Genomic DNA, 21,272 nt, shown 5'->3' on the forward strand with positions numbered 1-21,272 from the left:
GTGTTGGCACCTAGGAGCATAGGTCCCTCTGGGGCCAGTGAAACTTTGTGTACATATTGATTGGCTTTCTGGAGAACCTCATGGGCCTGGGAACTGCACAGTGTCACTCCTCCGTTCTCCCCAGGAATTCTTTTTTGCCTCTGCATAACCACACTGGGAGGTGTCCTGAAAAATAGAAAACAGGTTTTAATGGCCGTGAAGCCGGAATTGTGATGGATTCATAGTGTTGTCTTTAAACTGGGATTGCAGTACAAGGTAGCATGTCATGGGGAAGATGCAGCAGTGAGAAGGGAAGGTCAGTCCTTTCATGCTGCTGTCAGCACTGTGCTGAACACGACTGCTGTTACAAATAGGATGGCACAGACCATGCTGGACTGCTGTATCCCATCTACAGTATCTGACACTGTCACTATAATCTGGTCTGTAGAAACTAAATGAAACTAGGCCAGGAGGAAAAATCTATATGAATTATTGCATTGCTCTTCATACCTATTTTACTACATAAATAACCCCTTCATCTCTCCTTTTTATGGTCCAAATTGTCTTGAGTTTATTTTCTACTTAGTAGCACTATGTTAAGTGAAAAGGTGGATCCCTGCACGTGTTTCCTCCAGCAGGCTGATCTATAGGTTTTCCTGTGCTCTCTAGGGAGGTGTTATGTTCAAGCAGAGTAATCCAATTTTTTGAAAATTGCGCTAATGAATTTGAGACTCCTCAGATGGTACACAGCACAACAAGAAGCTGAGGTGGCCACAGTTTATCAAGTTTTGATCTTCCCTCTGTGTTTCTTTCAGACAGGCTCTATCAAACGCTGTGTAAACCTTCTTTAATTTTTATAATGTATAAATTTATTACTGTGTCACATACATTGTAGTTAAAGCCTTGTGATCGACTCTGTATGACTTGAATTACATGCTCTTTTTCCTTATGTTCTCATCTCTAAGACTTCACCTCAGTTTTTGAGGTGGTCATATCTTCACCTCCCAGCTGAAAGAACAGAGGCCTCTTTCAGGGGCCATAGCTGTTTAAGTCTCAAAAAAGGAAGGTAGTAATAAGCACTTGTCTTCATCCTTTCCTTAGGATTGCTATTCCTTTGCATCTCTGCCATGATGCAACTGGTGGTACATGCTGTTCTAAGTCGTACAGCACACTCTATCCATTTTATAGGAAGAGAATGAGGCATTGAAAAGCAGTTTCTAAAGTTTCTTGGTGTTCTTTTTACCAGGACAGAAGCTGTGTGCTGTCATGATGTATACTTTGATAAATGCTCGTCAGAGAAGGGGTTTTTAAAACCCATTGGTGATGTGACATATTGTTGTCTCAGTTACCAAATCATAAGTCCTTTTGTTGCTAATGAAGTTGGTGCTTCAGGTTTTTTGTAATTATTAAGTCTTAGAGATGAGAGTGGAGGTCAACCCCCTTCAGTATTATCTCTAATGGAAAGGTTTGCCAAGGAATGGTGTTGGGGCAGATACTTGCCTCCCAGCCTTCAGTGGTTCCAGGTATAGTGGTCTGGAACTTGGTAAGCACCATGGCTACACCTTGGTGTCAGCCCTGTGATGTGAGAAGATTAATGTTTTCACTATAGAGGAGTTTTCCTAGTGAACATGTAGTGCTAGAGATTGCACACAGGTGACTGGGACTCGATCATATCTAGGAAGGGTTGGCAGCCTGTTGTGACTGTAGTGTCACTTTAGGCTGCATTGTTGAGGTCAGGCTGTGGAAATAAAAATATTACCGGCCTGGCTGTGGTGGGATCATCCCAGGTTTGATCAGTCCTATAAACCAGTGCATTTTAATATCTTGTGTTGTGCAATTTAACAATTTGCAATTTAGTACACCCCAAGTGCTTATGAAATACCTCCACCTCTCTACTTGCTGGCCAGTGTTTGTGTTGGCCTTTCTGAAAGGCTGGATGGCAGTGCTGTGCAACTGCAGCCCTCACAGTGAGCTCATCCTGTCCATTCTTCCTACAGCACCCTCCTTGCCCCTGCTCTGGTCCTTCTCTCATCATTTGTGCCACCACAGCTCATGAGACCATCCAAACACACATGCAGGCATCCTTGTGAGCAGAGAGTGCTGCCAGAAGGGTGGGTGGCATTTGAAGCTGTCATTCGAGGAACAGGAGTTGTCAATCAGGGTGGAGCAGATAGGAGAGCATGCCTTGGGACATAGCCTCTTGCTGGGAGCCTGAAGCCACAGCCCAGCTCTGTGCCAGGAGGGCAGTGCTGATGGCTGCCAAGCCATTCTGTGCAGCCTGGCTTAAACTGCAATCACAGCTGCTCCTTTCTGCCTGGCCCTGGAGAAACCCAAGCCTTGGGGAGTCTCTTTGTTGCAACCGCAAGTGAATAAACAAGGGGATAACCCTGGTGTGGTGGAGTGTCTTGGACATGAGGCTGAAGGTGCAGAAGGACCTGGTGGAGAGCTCAAGGGTGTGTCCAGGTGGTCTCTGGGACAAAGGGACACAAGGATGTCTCTGCAGTCCTCAGTGGCTGCTTCCAAGCCATGGCTGTCTCTTCCTCCAGCTAGTTTGTGGGTCTGCAATGTTTGATGGCTTACAATGATGTGACTTACATTTAACTGTAAGCTAGTGTGGAAAAGGAAAACTTTTTTTTTGGAAGGTATTGTGGAGGGGAGAGCCCAGGAGAGAGGTAAGACATGTCCAGGTGAGAAACACAGAAGTGGGACTGTGGCCATACCTTCAGCCTCTTTAGAAATCACCCAAGATGTGTTTGCTCTTTCTTTTTAAGATGCAGTTTCAGTTCTGTGATCTGTCTTGTAGTGTGTTCAGCAGCCTCTCTATGCAGCTGTCAAGCCTAAGAAGATTTTGTTACTATGTGAGACAAGCAATAGAACAAAAATAAGAATACTGGTAGAAATGACAGTGAACAGTCATATGGCTCCAGAGGTGAGCTTTGTGGATTTGTTGCATCATGGAATTATAGAAACACAGAATAATTTGGGTTGGAAGTAACCTTAAAGATCATCTAGCTCCAGCCTACCTGCCCCCTTCCTCTACAGCAGGTTGTTAACAAAATGTGACTTCCTGGGGCCCTTCACGCTTCCTCCAGTTGAAATTTGCAGCCTCCATTTGCTTTTCATATTAGATACTTTAGATATATCTGACCTTTAGAGAGTCACCTTTCTAGTCAACATTAAACCCTGTATTGAGAAAACATAGACCAAGCAAAAGAAAGCTCTGCTATTTAGTATCAGATAATTTTTTTCTCTTCCTCCTCCTGGTTTAAATTAGGAAGACCTTTGTGCTCTGTGATTTTGAATCCTTTGATGAAAGAATGCATTTACCACAGTTATGGGTGCTTGACCTCTGTGATTGCTTATTGCTAGGTACGTGAGAACCGAAGAGCAAGTGGATTAGCTCTTTTTGCAAGTGCTTAACAAGTAGGAAGAACTGCCTTCCTATGACTGGCTTTCAAAGTGGAAATCTGAATGAGACTTGAAGCATTGTATTGACCCTCTGATAATACCTTTGAAACATCATTTTCTTATGGCTTCCTGGATTTTCACTTTAAAATTACTCAAAACAAATAATTTTATATGGGGTATGTTACTGGCTTTGAATATTTATAATTTTCTGATTACATAGTATTAATTAATTAAAAAAAACCCCAAATGCCTGACTTTCTTTGGGAATGACTTCCAAAATATTGTTAGTAAGACAGGTAGGATTGTCCATTAAAAAAATTGTGAAAATTTTGTCTCCAAAAGAGATACAGTAAAATAAGGCATGGTTATATTTAAGATTTATAATAATTTTCAAATATATCTGGATTAATTTGTAATTTCTTCCTTTATTACTGGTGTCTGCTCTTGTTTGCTGCATGTTTTAGGCATTTCCTATGATTTATTTTCCAATTTGGACTGTTTTCCATCAATTAAAATCTTTAGAAGGTGTGTTTCTCTAGCTTTATATATGACTAATGTGTTCAGTAATCCATATTTTATGCTGCTCATTTAACTTTTTAAAAAGAGATGATATATAGTATTATATTGTGTACAGTGCTGAAGTAAACTAAATGTCAGCTTTTAGCAAGGTGGTTGCCATCAGACATAAGCACAGATTTTTTTATTATGTGTATGGGCCATAGTTATGAAACAGTCAGATCCAAACTTTGACAACAATCACCATGCTTCTAGAATGGTGAGTTTTGGAGTGACCTGCTTTAGGTCCAAGGCTGAATTACATGTCATTTCACAGAGACTTTTTGCATTTGCAGTTGGGGAAACCTGTTTTTAAGCAATTTGCAGGTATCTCATGCCAGTATAAGATTTCTAGCAATGTTTTTGAGGTAAAAGGAATATTGTTTCACGGATAGAGCTAAGGAATATAAATTATGGTTTGAGATTTCTTGTGTTTAATTTTTGGCAAAACCCTGGGCTTCTGGCAGCAGTGTTAAGGTGAGGTTTTGTGTGTCCTTCCCCACCTAGTCCAATGCCGTGGGCTCTGCAGAGGGACAGGTCTGCTCAGCCTCTCCATCTGCAGACCAGGAGTTCCTCCACAAACCCTTGCATTCTGAGCTGGATGTGCTCTTGCAGTCTTTGATGTGTTTTTCTAAAACATTGCATGTAAAGGGATAGCAGAAAGGCTTACTTGATTAGTTACTAAACTTAAAAAGTAGAAAGTAATAAACCAATTAAAGGTCTAATATTCAAGACTAAGCTAAGATTTCCATCAGTTCATTGTTCTCTGTGACCGAGGAGTTAAGCTGGAGCTTTTTTCACAAGGAGGGTTTTGGTTTTAGTATTTCCTGCATTTTGTTGTGATTTGGTATACATGCTGGCATTTGTTGTGTTGTGTGGTCCACTCTGGATCAGAAGCATCGCATCGGAAAGCCCATTAAAGTCAAAAGGTTTTTGTTTTTTTTTTGCTAAGCTTGGGTTCAAAATAGTGGAAACAGTTTTATGAGCACTTGATGCAAGACCCTAATCCAGAAAATCACTTAAGCATACCTACTTAGCTTTTAAGTACAGTTGATTAACTGTGAAAGAAAATGCTATAGCACTCCGTGGAGGGAAGACTGAATTTATGTATTTTTGAAAAGCTAACATGCTACTTTTGTTCTGAGGAAAAAACACCTAAAATCTCTCTTCAGAATGACTGACGAGTTATAAGAAGTTCTGTTATCCTTCCCTGACTTGGGTCTGAATTTATCCTAGAAGCACAGGTGATTTCAGTTAGTGTTTGTACTGTTTTTGTGAACACCTAAGAATGTTTCCATTGGATGAGTTTGAATTGGTTACTAGGAAACAATCACAGAAATTCTGCTGTGACCTGAAATTATATACTGTCATTAAAAGGGGAAAATATAAAAGCTTCTCAGTGCTACTGAATCTGCAGTCTGCCTGGGTAGACAGTTTGAGATTAGCTGATGATTGTTGTATGATTGGCCATGGTAGACAGGTGAACAGTGGAAGCATTAAAATGAAATTATTTGCGCAATATTTTTCAAGTCTCAGTGAATTTTAGTGCTGAAAATTTTCTGGTGAATTCAATTACTTATGATTATGTTTTTCCACAGATGTGCAGAATCTTGCACACTGGGGCAAAGAACTAGGAAAGATTGGAAAAGCATAACCTGGCAGTTAGTAACAGATGCACTGATGTATTGCAGTGATGGAGATCAGAGGAACCATAGCATGTCTATCTTACAGAGCCAGGTAGTTGTGCTATGACAGGGTAGCCTGAACACAAAGAAACTCTAGAAGACCTGAGAGGCCATTGAAAACCTCTCATGAGTTCATATTTTACTACATGTGACCCTGGAATTTTGCAACATTCTTCTACCCTACGTGGATCCAAAGTGGTGTCCTTTGTTTGGCAATCATTATATTATTTCATACCATAAGCATGCATGGAGTGGATGCTGGACCACGAAGTTCCTGCTCTGAAAAGCTTATGTGAGACAGCATGTTGGAAATCTCTTCAATGCTGGCAGTAATTTAACCAGTTGCTAATGAAGCCATGTAGAGTTTCCAGGAGTAAGGAAGGGTTCAAGAGATACCAGTGTGCTTAAGCCCTGAGTTCTTGTGAAATAGTCTTGAATACTAGCTTGCAGGAACTCTGGCTGCATTTCAGGTATCTAATGTTGCTGCAAGTGACTTGCTATATGTGAAGTTAATTTTGAAAGGGTTTAAAGTGTTTTAGGACACTCTGCTTGCAGTGGATTCTTGCGCTACCTGTAATAAGGGGAAGTTCTTTCCCTCCTCTGATGTATTTGAATAAGGTTGGTCACATGCTGCACTATGCTGACTCCTCACAGACACCTGAAAATAGTACCTCCCTTCTTCACAGACACTAAAAGTCAGTTTGGATCTTTCAGGTGTTTCTGATTATTGACATCATCAGTAGGGTTCTGAGGTGATTCTATTAGCCCCATGATCATCTGTTGCTTTTTTAAAGAGTGTTTGCTTTCATCTAATAATTTTGAGGGTAAGAAAAGGTTATGTAAAAGTCGTATGTGATGCAAACTTTTATTTATTAATTGATAAAATTTTGACAAACCTGTTCAACAATGCAGAAGTACTGGCCCTAGTAGTTAAGATATTTCAGAAAACCCCAGTTCTTTGAAAGTGGCATTTTGTCCTGGTTTCACTAAACACAGAGTGTATGCAGAGCTGAGGTATGCTGCTTGACAGAACTTTTCAGCTCTTGAAGTAGTTTTGGCTAAGACACTGTTTTCCTGTTATCAGTACAAATTTGTTACAAAGTTTCAGTAAGCTACTTACAACTTGATTGTTCTGCCTAGTTTCCAGCACAACTGTACTTTGCCTAAATGAACTAACCTGTTATGTAAACTGGCTAGTCATTGTGTGATTTCTAATTATCTGCACCTGTCTGGAGCTACAGTGTATCATTAAAAGCAATTGCTGTTATTTTGTCAAAAAATTGATTGTGTTTTCAATAATGGATGAAATTATTCTGCCACAGAGATGTGTGTGTCCTTTATTTTTCTTTTGCAGGGAATTAAACAGTCTCCAGAGCAGCATGGTATTTAATTAGAAAATACGTGTATCTGTGTCCTTCACCCTAAAGCGGGCATAAGTGCAGCTAAGGATACTGAAAGATTGTTGTTTCCTATTGACAGTGTAACCTAGTTTTCCTGAATTTAGTACTTGACCAGTGAGTCTGGTTGTGAAGGAGCTGAATGTTTTTGGCATTCTTGGTATAGTAAAGCTAATTTCAGAGCAGGAAGAGTGTACATTAACCCCCTACTTAGCAGTATTTATTTGTCACAGTGCCTCTCCAGGCTTTGACTTTGGCAAACCTTTGCAGCAATAGTGGTGGAGGAGTGTGTGACTGAGGCAGGAGAAAGCAGAAGCAAAAACCGAAGCATTCAGGTGTTTTTGCTGGATGGGTGGTTGGTGAAATCAGTGAGGGGAGCATCACATCAGGGGCTCACAGAGCCTCTTTGCCCTGTCCCTGGAGGGTGGTGAGCCTCCAAGATCTGTGCATCTGCCCAGCCACCCCAGTGAGATGGTGGCACAGTTGCCTTGCTGATTGCACCCCTGCGTTTTGAAAGACCTGTGTGCTAGGCTGGGTTTTTAGGTTTTGTCTGCTCTCACTGCTCAACAGAAAGAATTTGAAAGAAATGGGTGGTGCATATGTTTCCATATATTTTACACTCTGATCTCTTTCTTTACTTCTACCTTAATTTTTGAACATTTTGACCTGACAATGTCCCTTTAATACCATATTATGCAAGGATCTCAGACATTAAAGATATTGGAAGAGTGATTAAAAGCAATTTTCTAAAAACTACTCATGTGCCTTAAATTTCAGGGCCAAACTCTTGCCACTCAATTGACTAAATCAGTCTAAAAATCTCCAAAGCCTCTTCTGTGGCAGGGAATTATAAGCAGCAAACCTAATCCTCAGACTGGTGAGAAAAGAGAAGCCAAAACTCCCAAACAAAGGTCTCAGGACTTCCTTAGAGGAAAATCAGGAGGAAAGCTGCAATATAAATTTGGCTTCAGGTCTTTGTTATATCAGAGCAAAAATTTGCCAGTCAGAAGGAATATATAGTTGTATTTTTGCCTCCTTTAGGATTTGGTGGTGAAAAGGATACATGTTGATGATGGCTGAGGTATACGAACCTCACTGTAGTGACAGGAAAACATTTAAATTTGTTGTTGAAATTTAATTAAATTATGACAGTTTTGGAACATTAGTCAGAGTTTTGCAAATGGAGACGTACATGCTACAGAAGACTTTTACAAAACTAGGAATCAAGAGCTAAACTAGAAGAGTCTGCAGTTCAGAATTCTCCTCTTTTCATTTTTACTTGCCCAGCCCTGAACCCACGGATGACTGTAAAAAAGTGTGAAGTCTCAAATCCTTTTTCCCAATGATACAATCAGTCTAAAAACCTAAGTAAAGCCTTAGATTAAGAAATGAATGTTAAGGTTCTGCTGTAAGTTTTACATACTAAGTGAAGATTTTACCTATAAAAATGAAGAATAATTACTTAATTAAGTTGCAGAGATTTCAAAGTTCAGCATCCAACAGTTAGTGTTCCTTTCAGGGAATTTGATCCTGACAAACCTGAAGAGAAAGGTTCAAAGATTCCCAGTGAGATTCTTTGAAAAAAAAAAAATAATCTGTGTGCTATAGTGGCTGTTCAGTTTGCTGAGCTGTAACAGGCATCACTGACACCTCATACCCAGAGGCAGTGGAGAAAGCCCATCTGTCCTGTGCCCTGAGTTCTAGCTCTTGGTCCCTGCTTTTGCATTTCACTCTAGATGTAGTTCAGCAAAATATAACCAGAATGCCTCTGTTCTTGACTATGTGAAGAATAATAAAAGAAGGACTCAACCATCTTTTTCAGGTAAAATGAAAATCTTGCCTTTTTTGGCACAGCTTTAGTAAGATTGCAGTTTGCTAGTCTTCTGGCAGAAATAGAGTGCGAATCTTAAAGCAATTTTGCTTCATCCTTTCCCCTTTCTCTATTGTACATATGTTTGACAGAACATCTAAATAATTTTCATGGTGGCAATAAATTTAAATATTGATCTTGGGGAATTCTGTAAACCTTGGAGGTGAAGGGCTATGGTTGTTCAGAGCTGTAGCTTCATCTTGTAGTCTTACACCTAACATGATGGGGATAATTCTGAGTTTTCTATATACACCCATATTGTCATGACAGTGTAATCTTTGACATCATGGTCCAAAGTTCAGGAGTGCATTTATATTTGATATGTCTTTTTAGCCCCCCAAATCTTGGATTGAAGAGGTCTTCAGTAAAAGAGAATGTGCACACATTATTCCCAGCTCAAAAGATCCACACAGGTAAAACAAGGGATTTCTCTTTTTTCCTGTTACTTTTAAAAAGAATCAGAATAATTTTTTATGGATGTTGTTCTTGGTTTGGATGGTGTTTTTTAGTGTCTCAGTAAATGATTACTGGTTTATGGGTTTTCATGGATCACATCACCAGCTTGCTTTACATGAAACTGTTTATTTGAATTAGAAATAGGCAGCAATTAACTTTACTGTGCTTCTTAGATTTGTTACTCTCAGTCTGGTAACCAAAACAGGTATAAGAGACTGAGTTACATCGAGTTACTGCTGCACCATTTTTTACCTTCCTCAGAATAATTACTGCTGCTGATCACATCTTCTGATACAGGAGTTTCTGATCATACTGGTGCAGAGTATGAAAAGAGTAAGGAAGAGATTAAATCCTCAACCTGTGCTTTAGGACCTGAGGAAGCAAACATAACAGGGCATTCTGCATTATGTGTCTAGGGGATGGTGTGGCCCGGATAAATTTGAAGAGATCATGTTCTGAGAATGTAAACTTGGAATTTTGATCATGTGGTTGTGAACACTTGGACAGTGTAGCATATGTAAGATAGATAACTCACTATGAAAAACAGATCTGACATACAGTCTTAGTTGTGAAATGCCAAACAAATCACTAAAGTTATCCAGTACATTTTCCAGGGTTTAGTGGTGGAAATGACAGCCTGTTTCGTTGTTGATGAGAATTCTTTCCCTGTTTAATTGATACTGTAAAAATAGTATTAAAGCTGTCTTATTTTACACAAGCATATATTAATTATCCACCTTTTTATCACAGATGTTCTGCAGGATGCCAGGTGTGCCATAATTTAATCAGGTAAGAGTGCATAAATCCGTATGTACTACTTTTGTAGTGACCTAGTAATAGGCAAACCTAGTCAAGGAAGCAATGAGAAGAGAAATATTCTTCCTGTTTTATGATCAGAGCAGCATTTCTAGGGATGTGCTGGAGAGTGCTTAGCATAAGTATAAGTAGAATAACTTGTGTGATAACCTTTGACTTATTTGCAATGGAAAATTCTACCCAAATACCTTGTGTGCATTATTTTGTTTTAATCTCCTCCTGAGGAATGAAAGGCAGAAATGTATCTTTAAATGAGAGTCCATTCCAGCTATATCCCAGATTATATGAAGGAGAGCAAGTCTAGAGCAATAGAGAACAGTGAGAATTATGGGAAGAAAAAAAAAAAAGAAGGGAGAAGAAAAAGGGTGAAAGAAGCATCCCTGATAACAATTATTTTTAAAAAAATTCATCTTCTCTGCAGTCAGGATTCTGAGTCTCTGCTTTTGGGAAGGCAAACAACAAAAATTTCGTGACTTTGGTGCTTTCAAAATGCAGTTTTTTCAGGGAAGTTGTATTTTGAGACCTGTATTATTTAGTTGTTTTCAAACCACTATTTGTCATTCCAATGATATTACCATACACATTTTGGTACTGTATATTTATGATAATACATTATCAGTTATTGGAACAAAAAGATCAACTTAATATTTTTTTCTGTTAAAGGTATCTGATGGCTGAGGCAATAACTGGTGACTAGCAAACTGATGTTAAGTAGTTCCATAATCTATTAACATGGTTATCTGTCTTTTCATTATGCTTCACATCTCATTTTGCTTCTATGATTTAAAAGAGTCATGTTTTACAAAGAGTGAATAAATTACTTCCAAAATCAAATTACTGTAAAGAACCGATATGCAGAATGGTAAGGCATTGCTGCATATGCATATGCTGGCATTGTAAGGCAACTGATTTATGTTTCTGTTCAGAAAGTGTGATCTCCTTCTAAGAGAGTGGTCTCATGTGTATCTTGCTTTAGAGCAGAAGATTTTGCAGGTCTTCTGATAGAAGAAATGCAGAGGATGTTTTAATGCTTCCTGCTAGGCTGCAGATACTCAGCTGGGTATCACAGCTAAAGTTACGTTGTTCTTCAAAATATAGTAGCTTAATTTCATCTCAATCAAGACTAAGCACTTCTGTAGTTCTCCCCCTCTCCCCCCTCAGAGTGACCATGTTGTTAATCGGTCTGGGAAGACCAGTAGGACAAAAATTAACCCACAGAGGTGGAAAACCAAACCAAGATTAGCTTTCACCAAATCAGCTTCCTAGTCAAATACAGTTTAGCTGCATAAATGCGAACACAACACTAGGAGAGGGAGGAAGAGAAACAGGAAATGTGCACTCCATTGGATGGATTTGTTTTTTTCTTTCACCTTTCTCTGTCAACACGTGCTGTATCTATGTGTCTCTTATCTTGTAGTTGTTTCTTTCAGTTTTTACTGAGCATTTTCATGCTGTTTAGATTAATATATATCCAGTTAGTTGGTCTGTCTATGTTTGGAGAATGTGTGTGGGTGTCTAATGTACATTTCAGTCAGCTCTTATCTTGAAAGTATATTTTCCAACTGTTAACTGTTCTTTTCTTCTTGAGTATCTCAAGGTGTACAGAGAGCTTTGTTCTAGGAGAATTTTTTTGTTCCTAACAAGGAGAAATAATTTCCATATGATCGTTATGACTGGTTATATTGTATTTATTAGATCAGCATTGAAACAGGTTTTGGGCCTCCTGAGTTCTGTAGTTTTCCACAGCAGTCAAAGAATCATGTGGATATACTTGATGCATACTATAAATTGACCTAATATTGTAGGCAAATAAAATCTCTTAATGATTTCTTTTGTAGAGATCTTCCAAGGTTTGCAAGCAGTTTGTGGATGGAAACAGTTTGTGAATGGGTTATGCAACTAATTTGATAATTCTAAGTAGAATTATTCAGTTTAGAAGTTGCTAATCAAATTTGAGTAACTCATCATCACCTTTGTCCATGCTCCCCTGGTGAATTGAAATGGGTCTCTATCTACTCTTCTGTACAGTTCTCACAAAAATATCCCAAACAACAGTTAGAATGGACTCACTATATGAGTATTCAGAAGTGAGGTGTCCATTTCCTATATCCTTATGCATCTGAGATGTTCTTGCAACTTGTCTATATATCTCACCTTTAAGGCATAAATTTTAGACACAGCTTATAAATTGCTGCCTGTGAGGACACTGGATATTGTAGTCTGACTCCTGCAGTTACTTAACTTCAGTGTGGATCCTTTGGGTTTTCCCTTGTTGCTCAAAGTGTGACTTTTCTAGTAGCCTGCTTTTGATGATGTCACCACCTTCTCTAGTAGCTTGGTGAGGTTTTGAGGCAAAAAAGACAAAATCATTGCAAAGATGCTTTGTATCAATCCATATCCATATATTCATAGAATCAGAGAGTAACTCAGGCTGTCAGGGGTGTGGTCTCTAGTATGCTTTGCCAGGGGGTCAGACGAGGATACTTCACTCAGTTGTGTGGAACCCCCAAGGATGGAGATGACTGACCCCCCCCCACCCAGCTCCTGACTCCACCACTGGGTTGTTTCCAGAAGGAAAAAAAGGCTTCTTCTTTTTTCTAGCCTCAGATTCCCATGTTTCAGTTGTATTGTTACCTCCCACCCTCCTGCCATCCATCACTGAAGAGCCAATCTACATATTCTGTACCCCGTCCCATCCATGCTGGGTGTGTTGTTGGAGCCCCTGAAGCCGTCTCTCATCCCAGCAGAACCGTCCCATCCAAAAGCCTCTTCTCAGACACCAAGGCCTCCAGCCCCACCATCTATCACCAGAACAGTCACTCTGCTCCTGAAGCCTCCCCACTTTGTGATGTATCTTCTGTGTTGTGGACTGAAGTTGGAGGTGGTACCCAGACAGGGGATGACAGCACCAAGCAGAGGGGATGGATCCTGCTGTCCCTGTCCCTCGGGCCATGTCCTGCTCATACCACCCCAGGAACCTCTGGCCCTCACTGCTGCCCAGGCACATGGATGACCCTGGCTTACTCCACCAACCCCCAGGACCGTGTCCTAGAGCTGCCCCACCCCTAGGGCTGCACATTCCCTCCATCCCCTTTTCCAGGTCACAGGTGGACAGGGTGGACAGGAATGGCCCTGTACAGATTATGGGGAACCCTCCTTGGTACTGGCCCACCACCCAGCCAGGTCCTCACCTGCCAGTCAGCTCTTCCACACTGTAATGGCACAACTCAGCTACAGAATCCTGGCTAGAGCAAAGGTGGGTGCTCTCCTCTCATCCCCACAATTACGTTGCAGAAGGCAGTGAGGTGGGTCAGGCATGACTGACATTGATCCTTGCTTACTGCTTACTGTCACTGTCTCCTCCTTCATGTGTACAGATGGGGACTCCAGGAGGTCTCCTTGATTTTACCTCAGACTTATGGCCAGATGGCTGGCCTGTTGTTCCCGGGGTGGTGTTTGGCTGTTTTGATGCATGACATTTGCCTTCCTCCAGTTATTGGGAGCACCCTGATCTTCACAGCCTTGGAATCTGACTGTACAAGGGCACAAGGGCATCAGCCACCTGTCCCTCAGCACCCTGGGGTGCAGCCTGACACGTGTGTGAAACAAGTGCTTCTGTGCTGTTCTACCTCAAACATCATCTCAGCCTGCGAGTGCCACTCCACCTTGAGCCCTGTCTCCCAGAGTGCAGGGAGTTTCCTTTGCCAGTTTGCTTTTGCAGAGAGTTGAATCAACCAAATGTAATTTGCCTGGGTTGAAAAAATGGAGTGCAGACCTAATTTTATGGCTTCTGGGTATCAAGAAGTATCTTACTAAAGCAGCTCACTTCCTGCATTTCCTTCGGGTAGCTTTGGGGTTTGGTTTTGGTTGGATGGTTAGTGGTTGGTTTTAAAAAATCTGCTTCTCTGTCACCAGTTAGTTCTCTCTCATCTTCACTGAAAACTCTCTCTTTTAGAATGCGCATCTCCAGAGTCTTGCAGATGTTACATCTAACCTGCCCCTAAATGGACAAATAGTACAGCTGAGGTGTGAGGCAGTCATTGTGTTTGGGTTGTTGAAGGATGTTTGGTTTCTTAAAAGAGGAAAAGTGAAGGATTTATCTCCATTTCCTAGGGTATATTAACTTCTGAAAAGTCTAAAGGAGAACTGGGCTGTCAGCTGTCACTATAAATTACACTGAAGTTAATCCTGTAGAAGACACTGAAGCCTGTTGAAGCCTGTGTGAGAGCAATGATTGAATTTGGAATCTGGGTTATTATTCCAGATGGAAACCTTTAATGCTAACTGAGTTTCTGGTAACTTTCTTTTCTGTTTCTGGCTAGGACAGAGTTAACTATATGCAGAAGCCAACCAGGGGCCTGGCTAGGACCCAGAGGTTTTTTCCTGGTGATTGCCAAGGCTTGAAGGGAAGGAAATCTCTTCTGGGGAGGGGGGCTGTCTCTTCTGGGTCCAGGTAGTGTGGTCTTGTCTATTGTCAGGGGCTTTCCCTGTGAATCATTAATTTCTTGTGCCCCTTGTCATCAGCTTGTTGTTACTGTTGATTTCCTTTGTTGCTGTTTCCAGCAAACTGTTCTTATCTTAACCCAGGATCTTCAACTTTTGTGCCTCTAATTCTCCTCTCCAGCCCCAGCAGGGGGAAGGACAGGAGGAGGAGGAGGAGGGAGTGAATGGTGCATGGTTTGACATGTTTCAGTGGGAACATTAAATTGAGGAATCACAGAATCACTGAATCACAGAATGACAAGGTTGGAAGAGACATCCAAGATCATTGAGGCCAGCCCAGGCCTAACACCTCGACTAAACCACGGCACTGAGTGCCACATCCTATCTTTTCTTAAACACATCCAGGGATGATGACTCCACCACCTCCCAGGCAGATGAACCCAGCACTTTATCACTCTTTCATAAAAAACTTTTTCCTGGTATATAACTTATATTTCTCTTGGCAAAGTTTAAGACTGTGTCCTCTCGTTCTGTCAGTTGCTGCCTGGAGAAAGAGACCAACCCTCACCAACTACAGCCACCTTTCAGGAAGTTGTAGAGAGTGATAAGGTCACCTCTGAGTCTCCTTTTCTCCAGGCTAAACAACCCCAGCTCCCTCAGCCATTCCTCACAGGGTTTGTGTTCCAAGCCCCTCACCAGCCTTGTTGCCTCCTCTGGATGTGCTCAAGTGTCTCAATGTCCTTCCTAAACCATGGAATACCATTCCTAAAACATGGGTTGAAACCATCTTTCTCCACTATGCTTATTCAATCAGAAATAATCACTTCACTCCACAAGAGAGACACCTTTACCTCTGCCTCCAGCGATGATGTGAGGTGGTAAAGAGTAACATCTGGCCTCTAGCCATATCTCATCCCAGTATGGACAAAAGCAGGACAGGGATACAAAGGATCTGAAGTCTGCTACACCCCAACTGAGAAAGAGATCCCAGCAGTTTATTGAAGGGGTTTGAGCTGCTTCTGAAGTTATGGGCACCAAAGCACAGCTCCTCCTGGCTGGATGTTCAAAGGGACAGTCCCTTCCACATATCATGCCAGTCATGCTTTATAGAGTAAGTGGAATGTGCTGATGACATTGAACAGGAAACCTCAATTTCCAGGAATCAGGAACTGGCCAAAGACAAAAATTTTGGATTTTTCTCAGAAAAGGACAAAGAGGAGGTAACACATCTTGAGGAGGTCCTGCCATATAAAATGAAAAGTGATGCACTCTCGTCACTGATGCTTCCTGCTGTATTGGAGGGACACATCAAAAATGGGAAGCTGCTGCTTGGAGTCCTACATGGCAAATCACAGAAGCTATGGAGGGACAAGGTGCATCAAGTCAGGTTGCAGAGCTGAAAGGCATCCAGCTGGCTTTAGATATCACTGTATGAGAGAAATGGCCAGTGCTCTACCTCTGCACTGACTTGTGGATGGTAGCAAATGTTCTGTAGGGGTGGCTTGAGTGGTGTAAAAAGACAAATAGACAGTGCAGAGGTAAACCCATCCAGGCTGCTGAACTGTGGAAAGACATCACTGCCTATGCAGAGAAGCTGGCTGTAAAAGCACATCATGAAGATCCACACACACCCAAGAGATGGGCTGCTGGGGAAGATCACAGCAATGAACAGACAGGTTGGGCTGCCAGGATTAAAACATCTCAGGTGGACTTGGACTGGCAGCATAAAGGTGAATTATTTCTTGCTTTTTAGCCCCATAACACCTCAAGTCATGACAGAAGAGATGCAACAATACAGATGGGCTTGTGATAAAGGGGTGGACTTAACCATGGACACTATTTCCCAAGTGATCCCTAACTGTGAAAGATGCACTCTGATCAGGCAGGCCAAGTGGGTAAAGCTTCTGTGGTATGGGAGAGGGTGGTTCAAATATCAGTGTGGAGAGGCCTGGCAGATTGATTCCACAGACCCCGGGTCCAAAGAGCATAGTATTGAGTGGGTATCACATTCCCTGTCATGCACCAACCTCTGAGAAAGTTGTATGATACAGTGGGATGTTAAATCCACACTGAAATCAGTGGTTGGTAGGACCTTCAAACATTGAGATCTGCATTTAGGTGGGTCATCTGGTTGGTTAATACCAGAGACTCTGCCAATTGAGCTTGCCCTGCCCAATCAAAACATTCATGTAACATAGAAGAGTAGAAATGGATAAAGTCCCCATGGTGCATATAAAGAATATGTTTGGGAAGTCAGTTTGGATTACTCCTGTCTCAAGCAAAGGCAAACCCACCCATGGGAATGTTTTTGTTCAGTAACCTGGGTATGCTTGGTGGGTAACACAGAGGGACTGTGAAACACAATGTGTACCTGGAAGGGGATTTGATTTTTGAGGAAGAGCAGTCTCCAATGTCAAGGTGTGTGTGTATTGCTGGTTGCTGAATGACACTGGCTCTGTGTGCCATAACTACCATGGACAGTGAGTCTGGACTGCTCCAGGTACATGGTCATGAGCTCAGGAGGCAGCTTGCAACCACCTGGCAGCACACCAGCCCTCCTGCCCTGGAAGACATCTAGGACAGACAGAACCCACAGCCATGGACTCAGTGAGCTTGACAGATATCTTGGAGGGATGGCCATTGACTATGATACTTAATCTTGTCTGTGTGTCTGTGTGTATGTATATAACTGGAAAGTGTATAATTTGATCATGAGGTAGATGATATAGAATAAGGGGTGGAAAATGTCCTCATTCCAGCCAGGACAGGGTTATTTTTTGCAGTAGCCAGGAAGGGACATGGCTAGGAACTAAGGAATATTCTCTACCACCCCTCATCACTGCTGGGAGTGAGGGAAAGGAAATCTCTTTCAGGGAGAATATGCTGAGCTGCAAGGGATCCACAACTGGCATTAAGTCCAGCTTCTGGTCCTGACAGGATTATTACCAAGAGTCATATCATGTGCTGAAAAGGTCCCTTCTGGATTGGCCAAGGGAATGACCAAGGGAATAGTTAGGTATTCTCTATTGTTGAGGGGTTTCTGTGTGAAATGTTAATTTCTTGTGCTGTCTGTTATTAGTATTGTTGTTGTTACTCCTTGTTCTCTTATCTTGTTGGTGTTTCCAGTAAATTGTTCTTATCTCATTCTGTGATCTTGACCTTTTGTTCCTGTGATTCTTCTCTCCAGTGCACTGCAGGGAGAAGGGAAGAGAAAGGGGTGAATAAGTGATGTGTGGTTTGAAGAATCTCAATGGGAGCATTAAACTGAGGAGTTTAATGTACCAAACCATGACAATCTCCCTCAATACTGCACTTCAATCCATGCATTTTGTATATGCACTTTGCTGGCTTCCAAGGGTCCTCCTGATTGTTGAGGATAACTCCTAGATCTTTCTTTGGTACTTAGAATAACTGGTGGTAATACTCATAGCAAACCTCAGTGTCCTACAACATTCCTCTGAAGTGGAAAATACAAGGCCAGTAAATCCAAGCTACATTGCTCAGGTCAGAATTTTTGTATGGGACTCAAACAGTTAGAGAATCCCACAGAATCACAGCATGGTTTGGGTAGGAAGGGACCTTTGAAGACTATCTAGTTCAACTGCCCCAACTGTTATTGGTGTTCCTCAGGTAGAGAACAAATTCTATACCCAACATAATTAAGACATAATTCAATGTTATTTTGCTATTGTTGCAATTTTTTTCCACACAGGTAATTTTTACTGCCTTCCATGTGAGACAACTACAGTATTTTTCTTTGCAGGAAGTTATTTGGGCTATAGACATGTAAAATTGCATGCAAATGAGTCTGATGTAAAATAAAGTCTCTATTTTTAATGTGAGGTGTTGCTGTGGACGGCTGATTGGAGAACACTCAGGAATAGAATGCAGCTGGCCTGTTTATCAGGCTGGTTCACAGGGCGATGGTGGAGAATGGTCTGTGCAAAACCACACAAAGATGAGCCCAACAGATGCATTTGGTACAATCAATTTTCAAGATGGAGACCACACTTACCATGCCAAGGTAATAGGTGCTGTGTTTATATGTCTGACTTACTTTTGTAATTTCAGCATAAGAATAGGAAGATAAAAATTTGATTGGATGCATATCAGATTGATTGTCTTAAGAGGGTAGGGGAATATAAAAGTAAACAAGATTAAAATGTGTGTATATTTTTATGTTGAACTTCACTGTGATTAGGGATATGCTGTCTATAATACTCACTTGCATTTTTGTGCTATCATGTTAGGGTAGTAGACAGCTCTAATCCTTCACAAGATCTACAGAACATTAATGCTTAGAACTTTCCGATGTGTTGCAGTTTCTTCTCCTGAATTATTTAAAAGGTGTTTGTTTCACCCATTATTTTCCTTTCCAGTATATCAGACTTTCTTATGATAGCAATTTGGATCAGCTGTTGCACCTGATGGCTAAAGAATGGCAGATGGAATTGCCAAAGCTGGTGATCTCTGTTCATGGAGGCATTCAAAATTTCAAGCTTCCCTCAAAGGTCAAGCAGGTTTTCAGCAAAGGGCTGGTGAAGGCAGCTGAGTCCACAGGAGCATGGATAATTACAGAAGGCATCAACAGCGGTAATCACTTTTCTTTGTTTCACTTTTTCTTTTGGTATTTTTTCCCTGCATAACAGCATCTACATTTAGGTGAAGTAGAGTGAAATTGTTTGAAAATTGGTGATGTTAATACAAAATGAAGCCCTTTTTATATAAGGAGCAGTGCATAATTCAAAGAGTGGCATCATGTTTATTTACTGTTGACAGGCATTAAGAATATTTTAATTAAAGAGCAGAATATTCTGTGTGTAATAAGAAACACTGCATATTGCCAGAACTTATTTTCAGTAAATTTATCTGCTTCATTAAAATAAACCTTTATTAAAATAAAGGTTTTGTGGACTATGATCAGTGTTTTTGAAACAATTTTCAAAGCTCAATTTAACTTGTGTTTTATAATTGATAATGTTTTGAATCAAGATAATCCATTAATTAGCCTACTAGTATCTGAAAATCCTTTTAGAGTATTCTCAAAAACTCAGAAGGGTCAGTAAACTGCAGAACTGAAAGTTTTATTCCTTAGCTGTTATTCAATCTGCTGATCTTACAGGAGAACTGTCCTGGGAATTCATGTAACTAATGAAGTTTTATGGATGTGAAAAGCACCATTAGCAACACGTGAGAGTATTATTAATTAGGAATATATGCTGAGTTTGAAGCAGTGGTACATTACACCTGAGCTGTGAAGTGTACATCAAATATACAAGTTGGGGATGATGATTTGGTTTTGATTGAAACATAACTACAGTACAAACTTAAGTGGTGCAAAACCTTTCTCGGCACCCTGTAGCAGATCTCTGAATACAGAATACAAATTATAATTTGGTTATCTGTTTAGGAGTGTCCAGACATGTGGGGGATGCACTGAAAGGCCGTGCCTCGCCACATTTGAGAAAGATCTGTGCTATTGGGATTCCTCCATGGGGTATCATTGAGAATCAGAGGGATCTCATTGGAAAAGATGTGAGTTGGATGCATTTTAATAATAAAAACCTTCATGTTTATGGGATGTTAGAGTTTTCTTGCATACTTGATTTTCTTCTAGATTAACTTCACTAGTTTGCTATTTTTTCACTATAGTAGAGGCTTAGCTTTTACTCAGCAATAGAATTTTGTGACATTTTGAGGCATTGTATTTTGCTTTTTGTGTAGAAATGAAGAGCTTTGAAATACTTCTCTTCTTACAGGAAATTGCCATTCCTTTTAAAAGTTTCGTAATTATGTAGGCAACTCTCTTGTGGTTGTAAATTATGTTTTTCTATATTAAGATTTAAAATGACCAGTCAGGTTAGTAGTGTACACAAATAAGCTATTATTATGGGAATTATTTTATTCACAGTCTATTTTATATTCACAAACTATGACTTTATATGAGTGCATAATCTGCTCAAGTGTCTAAAACCACTTAAGTAGTAAGATGAATTCATTCCTGATAAATGTTAGTTCACACATTTTTAATAGGAATACAACCCAGGGAAACTGTGCCGTGGTGTTCCAACTGTTGCAAAGAATGTCAGGCAGTGACTCTAAGGATTGTAAACCTAATCAGAAGTGTTTCCTGAGGAATTAATTATGGGTTTATTGCTGGTAAGGATCAAATGCTAAGAATCAAATGTCTGAGTAGCTCAAAAAGCATGATGGAGAATTTAGAACAACCTCACTGTGATGAAGAAATATATACAAGTGAGAGAACATAAATGGTGGTATTTTGTTGGTTCCTTTGAGGACACTTTTATTTTCTTTTTCTCAGGTAGTTTGCCTGTACCAGACTCTTGGTAACCCACTCAGCAAGCTGAGTACACTCAACAGCATGCATTCTCATTTTCTAATGGCAGATGATGGGACAGTAGGCAAGTATGGGAATGAAATGATGCTCAGGAGGAATTTGGAGAAGTACATATCACTTCAAAAAATACACACAAGTGAGTATTGCTGGGGTCATCTTTATGATGGAAAAACCTATCCTAGAAGATGGAGAGGTACTTGACATTTCATGTTACATATTGTACATCTTGATTTGCCATAGCTTTCATGAGGTCAAATGTAATTAATTGCATGTATCTTGAACTCTAAAACTCAGGAAATGAAAAG

At 40.6% G+C, this 21,272-nt stretch overlaps 1 protein-coding gene across 5 annotated transcripts in view; it reads left to right on the forward strand.

Annotated features, from left to right (window-relative positions):
* Positions 1-21,272, forward strand: part of TRPM6 (transient receptor potential cation channel subfamily M member 6) — a 92,471-nt gene that overhangs the window by 10,557 nt on the left and 60,642 nt on the right. For 4 of the 5 annotated variants that reach the window (XM_083884227.1, XM_083884228.1, XM_083884230.1 and 1 more), the window contains exons 3-8: positions 9,228-9,307; positions 10,101-10,139; positions 18,453-18,633; positions 18,989-19,202; positions 20,020-20,144; positions 20,932-21,103. In XM_083884227.1, coding sequence (XP_083740353.1) covers positions 9,228-9,307; positions 10,101-10,139; positions 18,453-18,633; positions 18,989-19,202; positions 20,020-20,144; positions 20,932-21,103 — 811 coding nt within the window. Of the gene's footprint in view, positions 1-9,227; positions 9,308-10,100; positions 10,140-13,345; positions 13,423-18,452; positions 18,634-18,988; positions 19,203-20,019; positions 20,145-20,931; positions 21,104-21,272 lie in introns of those variants that run through there. The other variant, XM_083884231.1, reaches the window with a different exon arrangement.

The sequence above is a fragment of the Zosterops lateralis genome (genome assembly GCF_965231275.1).
Source record: "Zosterops lateralis genome assembly, chromosome: Z".
In the NCBI taxonomy this organism is placed as follows: Eukaryota; Metazoa; Chordata; class Aves; order Passeriformes; family Zosteropidae; genus Zosterops; species Zosterops lateralis.